At 36.7% G+C, this 6,000-nt stretch overlaps 1 protein-coding gene across 5 annotated transcripts in view; it reads left to right on the forward strand.

Moving 5' to 3' along the window:
• The window catches only part of BRDT (bromodomain testis associated), a 28,427-nt gene extending 22,929 nt beyond the window's left edge, over positions 1–5,498 (forward strand). For 4 of the 5 annotated variants that reach the window (XM_083847438.1, XM_083847443.1, XM_083847444.1 and 1 more), the window contains exons 15-18: positions 342–406; positions 770–972; positions 2,704–2,866; positions 3,548–5,498. In XM_083847438.1, coding sequence (XP_083703564.1) covers positions 342–406; positions 770–972; positions 2,704–2,866; positions 3,548–3,616 — 500 coding nt within the window. In that variant the 3' untranslated portion in view covers positions 3,617–5,498. Of the gene's footprint in view, positions 1–341; positions 407–769; positions 973–2,703; positions 2,867–3,547 lie in introns of those variants that run through there. The other variant, XM_083847448.1, reaches the window with a different exon arrangement.
• Positions 5,499–6,000: the final 502 nt, after the last annotated feature.

Raw genomic sequence — 6,000 nt, forward strand, 5'->3', positions numbered from 1 at the left:
AATGCATTTTAAGTTTGCTTCAGGTAGGTCTTCTTGGCAGGTATAACAGCTCAACTGAAATTTGTTAGAACCAGGAGTTAATTTCCTATCTGTAGTTGAACTGAATCATTCTTTTCTCTGATCCAAACTGGAGAAAAGTGGTCCAAGCCAACTTAAAGGCTAAGAAACATACCTGTATTTGGGAGTGTTTCTGTAATTTTGAACCAAATGGTAAGAAAAACCTGCACTGAGAATTAAGTCACTTTCTAGAATGATTAAATACGTTCTCATCTAAATTTGAGGTAACATAGTCTGTAAAATCAACACAAGTAAAAAAAAACCCTTTTTTATTTTTTCATCAGGTTATTGTAACACACCTAATGGTCAAAATGCTCAAGAGACAGAATTCCAATTTTCTCCAGAAAAGGTAGGTGCAGTCTTGTGAATTCATGTTTTCTGGAATTAAAAGGTGGGCATAAGAGATTGGATAAGAATAGCTGTAAATGCTAATGATTTTTAAAGTATTTTGCTAAAGAATCTCAAAATTGATGAGAAAATGTATTGTGTAAACGTTTAGACTACTGTATTTACATAAACATTCTAGACAAGCAAGGATGTTTTGTTGCAGATGGTCCCAAATAGGTCCCTCAAAACAATATTGTGCTAATGTAAGAACTAAGCAGATAATGGATGACAGAGTAAAAATAAAAAAAACTCTAGTATCTGTATTATTGCTTCTTCCCTATCTTCCTTTTCTGTTTATCTTGGTTTTCCTTTTAAATAACTTCAGGATACAGGAATTAAGAACATAGATTCCTGGGTAAGCTTATATAAAACGATGATGCTTCCAGCTCCAGTAAAGACATCTGCTGAGAGCTTCAAACAATTCAGGAAAGCGGTATTAGAGAAAAAGGATGGGCAAGCCCAGGAATTAAAAAGGCCTCTGGTGCAAGCTGAGAGGGAACTGCAAAACCTTCCTCAAGAAAAAGAGAGGTTTGTAACCACATGTTTAAAAGTTATTTTTTGCTTATGTGTTATCTACGTGCAGGGTCTAACATCTGAATAGCTGAATAATTTTGTGGACTCTCTAAGAAACATAAATACAGCCTCAGGCTGCTTAGTTGATGCAATATGTGTCTCGCATCGTGAATAAAGATACAAAAGTGTTGAAGAACCAAAGCCTTATAAATGGATAGAACCATTATTTAAAATTCTATGATAAATATTGTTAGAGTGGGCACTGTTACAGCTGAATAAACTGGCTAGTGACAGTAACTAGTGGAACACTGGCCTGATGCTCCACAATTGCGCTCATTATGTCCTATAAGAAAATAAGCATACTAATGCAGTTCAGCAATTCACTAATGATTGGTTAGAACCTTTATGGAATCTGTTATGTATCTATGTATTACTTGATTAGTCAGAGGAGAGAAAATTAGCAGCTTTTGAGTTAATAAAGGCCGTAAGCACGTGTAGCTTGCTGTCCAAAACTTTGATCCTGGGTGGCTTGGCTATTCAGGAGTGACTGGTTCAGACTAGGTAGCTGCCAAGTGTCAAATAACTACCTGAAGTACCGGGTGGTTGTACCACTCTAAGCACAATGGCACATCCAAAATTCACAAAGTATTTTTTTTTCTCGAAACGTAGTCAAGAAGCTACTGTTGTAGTATTCATCACTAATTATTGTCAGCCACTGTTTTAGTGAGTGCCACGTAAGTATCCCAGCCTGAGGTCTGTTATTAAGTTCAGGGGGATAGTTGACTGCCTACTAACTGCCGCATTGCAGTAATACCGTAAACAGCTATGTGCTACGTTTTTGAAGCTTGCTGTAGAATTTCCCTCTTTGGTACTCTTTTTTTTTTTTTCTTGTCTGTTTGTCCCTGTTTTAGAGTCAGTGCCTAAGTTCTCCTGCTACTGTCCATCACTGGCTGTCTTAGCATCTTTTGTTTAGAGTGTGTTGGACCTCGCTTGAAGTCCTCCCCCTCCTTACATTAGCACTACTACTTTAGCAGGACTTGTTAGAGATAACAGTGCAGCCTGTACCTAACAACTACAAGAGCAACTGTTTTAGTTGGCAGTGATGGTTCCTTCCCTCCTCACTGCCACGTAGCATAACCATTGTCGGTTCCAGGTAGTTGCCAGAGCTACTGAATCTTTTATTTTCTTTCTTTTTTTTTTTTCCAATGACCTGACAGTTCCTCTTTGCAATTTTGTACCTTCTATAAATAATTCTTTGCAAGTCTTTAGGATGATAAAGATTCCCTGGTGTATGATACTGCTTTTTGTCCAACTACTCCATTTTTAATGCAAGAGAAGTATCTACGGAATGACATCAGAGATGCTTGCCTTAAGTTAGTGAAATCAAACTCAAATAGCTAGTTGAAAAGGAAGAAGTTGGAAGAAAAACATCACTGGCCAAGAAAGTAACAGAAAATTAAGTTTGTATGTCTTTCAAAGAATGTGACTTCAATGAAAGTTTTGTGTAGCATATATCTTTAAATCCTGTGCACATATAGATGAGAAATGTACCATGGGCAGCCTTATCACAGCATAAAAATTACATACATCTTGGGAAGAGAAATTATTATGAATTAACATGTAAAATGGAACCACACCAAATGCCACTCACTGATTTATATGCAGATTCTGTTAAGTTGCACAGGCTTGTTATGAAGAAAATAAGTGACTTTTAGCCTATACTTGTCCCTTCTCCTTTCTCTAAAGGAGCCATGAAGGCACAGGATTGGATGTCATAGCAATAAAAGACTCTGAGTCCCCAGAAGAAGAGGATAAGACCAAACAACTGTCAGAAGCTCAACAACACGCTCTCGTTCAAGACCGTAACTTGGCTAGAAAAATGGAACAAGAACGCAGAAGGAGAGAAGCAGTAAGTTGCTGACTCTTTAAAAAAGATAGATCAGGTCTTATTTTAAAGGACCTGGACAATTGAAACTAACAGAACTATGCTACCTGAAGAGTTAGTCCAGAAAATGAAGCTGGAGACTCAAATAAGTCTTCAAGTGGCATTACATGAAAAGCTTGGTCTTCTTACTCCTATAAGGTTACAATAATTAATTGCACAGTAACATCAAAATGCAAAGGGAAATCCCTGCCCTGTAAATAACTTCAAACCTCAGGTCTTGCAGGTTGTCAGTCCTTGTCAACATCACACATACAACATGTCATCAAAAGCGCTAGCCGTTCTGTTCTACTCTGAAATATCAACATGAGCCTTTTCTTAAACTGATTGGGTTTATTGGTATAGGTAATGAATGGTTTTTATTTGCTATGTTTAAATTTTTTCATAGTATTGTACAACTGAATTTAAAAACTACAGTGTGATGAAGATCATACTAGATTCAGAAAAGGTCTTCTGAAGCTTTCATCCTGTTCAATGTTTTTCAGAGAGGACTTCAGCAATGTGCTTATGCAAACTTGTAGTAACGGGAAGCATACGCTTTTTTGGAAAGAAGTTTTGTGGGTTGTTCTTAGATCTTTATATTTGGCCTGCATAGTATTCGTTACTGTCTAACTGCTCTGAAAAATACACCACTTTGCTTTTTTGCAGATGGCTTGCACAATTGATATGAATTTGCAGAGTGACATTATGTCAAGTTTTGAAGAAAGTCTTGAATGAAAGCTGTAGTTAATGTAGAACTTAACCTCGACACTACTACCAGCCGCACAACTTTGAAAATGTACTAGTTATGAGTTTAAACATTGTCTACTTTAAAGCGCTTCTAAGCTCCTGTAAAATGCTTAATATTAAAAGCTTGTTCATCGACACAAGCATCATAAGAATTTTTTTCTTGTTTACGATGTAATCTAGCCCACTGTGCAATGGAACATCATTGTTTTTTTGATTACTGTTTCATGTTTTGTGTGTATACATGAGAAAATATCAGCTTCTTTATTTTTTTCTCTTTTGCTTTAATCCATTTTTCAGAAACAATTGAGAACATTACACTGTGCATGGCCAAATTCTCATGCTTGTATTAAGTCAGCGTACTCGATATGCACCTATAGAAACTACTTTAAATCCCAGTCTTGTCAATTACGTGATTTCCATTAGGAGAATCATTTACTGTGATGCATTTGCACAGAATCTGGGCTGTGACAAAAGACATAATGAAAATTTCTACAGGATGTGTAATGCTACTCATAATCAGAAAACAATATTTCCTGGAAATCTGTAATTTCAGCAGCAAATCTAACTCACAAATCCTGTATATTCACATGTATTGAGACATAGACATGCTGATCTTTTGTTGAATGTATTTTATGCTAACATAACGTTTAGATAAGTGTCCAAGCATGTTTGCCAGATGGTTCTGATTCTTCATGGGAAGAAATTAAAATATTGTACTTCTGGCTCCAGTTTGAAAGGCTTTCTGATTAATGCAAGATTCTAATAATGTTGGGATACTTATCTGAAGTAGGAACTAGTCTAAAAGACCTATTTTCTTCTTGGTTACATATAGCTTTCTCAGTAAACCAAGTACAGGACTAGCCTGACTTCTCTTTGAAGAATTAATACCAAAATATAATGTGTACTATAGAAAAGTTGGGGAAGAAGAGCCCCCCTCAAGATAATCTAGTTCAACAGTTTGCAAACCTTTTTGATCATCAGTAAAAAAAAAAATGAAAAAATAAAGCATGCACCAACCAGTATATGTATACTTATTTATAAATTATATATATGTACTACTCTACAAATATATTACATACATTATAACACACAAATGATGTAAAGAAAAGGATTAAATAGACACTAATTTTTGTTGTTTAATAATAGTACAAAATATTTTCTTCTTGTACCCCAGTGGATTGTCTTGTGCTCCACATTCACATTTGAGCTATACTGACATCAAGGCCTGGCTAAATCTCCACCTCAAATCTCCTGGGGAGAGCCCCAGGGAGACCTCTGGTCTATCACGTTCCTGGATCAAAGCTGGAAGTGAAGGTAACACTGGTAATGGTGTAGTGTGGGTCTGTCACAGACCACCCAAACAAAAAACTGGACAAGAGTTTCTACAGACAACTGAATTTTCAGATACAGGAAATAAACTGCATTTGAATACATAAATGACAGTTAAGGTATGCATAAAAACGGCAGCCTTATCTTTCAGGTAGCTGGGTGAAAAGGTAGTGCTAGCTCCAAAATACGTATTTCGCCCTAAAAAGCTGCTCTGTATCTTCTGTTACTCTTGGAATGCTAGTAGTTGATTAATTTGTAGAAAGACTGTATATTGACAAATGCTCAGATTAAGGTATTGCTCCTTGAACTATCTAAGGATGTCCTCATACATGAGCTCCACGTGGATGTATGCTCATGTCCACTGTTTGGGAGATCTGAGCACTTGGCTAGGAAAGGGACTCTGGGTGACAAGATGGGTTATGACACAGAGTGGTGCTCTTAAGATGTATTGTTTGCTCTCCGCATTAAAAGTGATTTAGCCCTACCTTCTTTTCTTAGTACATTGTTAATAACTATTTGTCCTACAATAAAATATTACAGTTCACATTCAGGACTCCCTGCCTTGCTGCTGTATGGGTTAATGCATGCTTAAAATGTCCTTCTTTGGAAATAGGAGGTGATGGAAGGGGAGGTGAGAATTTATTCTTTGCATTTTGTCCATTCTATATAGCCACATGTGCAATACTAATGGTATGAGCTGGTACTTTTGCCTGTTCAAAAAATAATTCTAGCTTCTATAACAACAACTCTGGTCACAGCATCACCTGCTCACCAAGAGCTATATATGAAATTAGCCTTCTCTTATTAATCGCGATGCACGGGGGGAAAAACACTATTATTTTGTACTGCTTTAGATTGTCATGATGACTTGAAGTCATAATATCAGTGGTGCTAATACTAATCTGATAAACCTTTTATCTGCATACTACAAGTCACTTGGGAGATAATGGGTTCCTACCTACAGGCAGACTGATTTCAGCAGAGAGATGGCTTCCAAATGTAAGCAGCAGGCCTATAACGGCTACATTTTCACAGAGCTCTCA

This window comes from Anser anser, assembly GCF_964211835.1.
Source record: "Anser anser genome assembly, chromosome: 8".
Taxonomy (NCBI): domain Eukaryota; kingdom Metazoa; phylum Chordata; class Aves; order Anseriformes; family Anatidae; genus Anser; species Anser anser.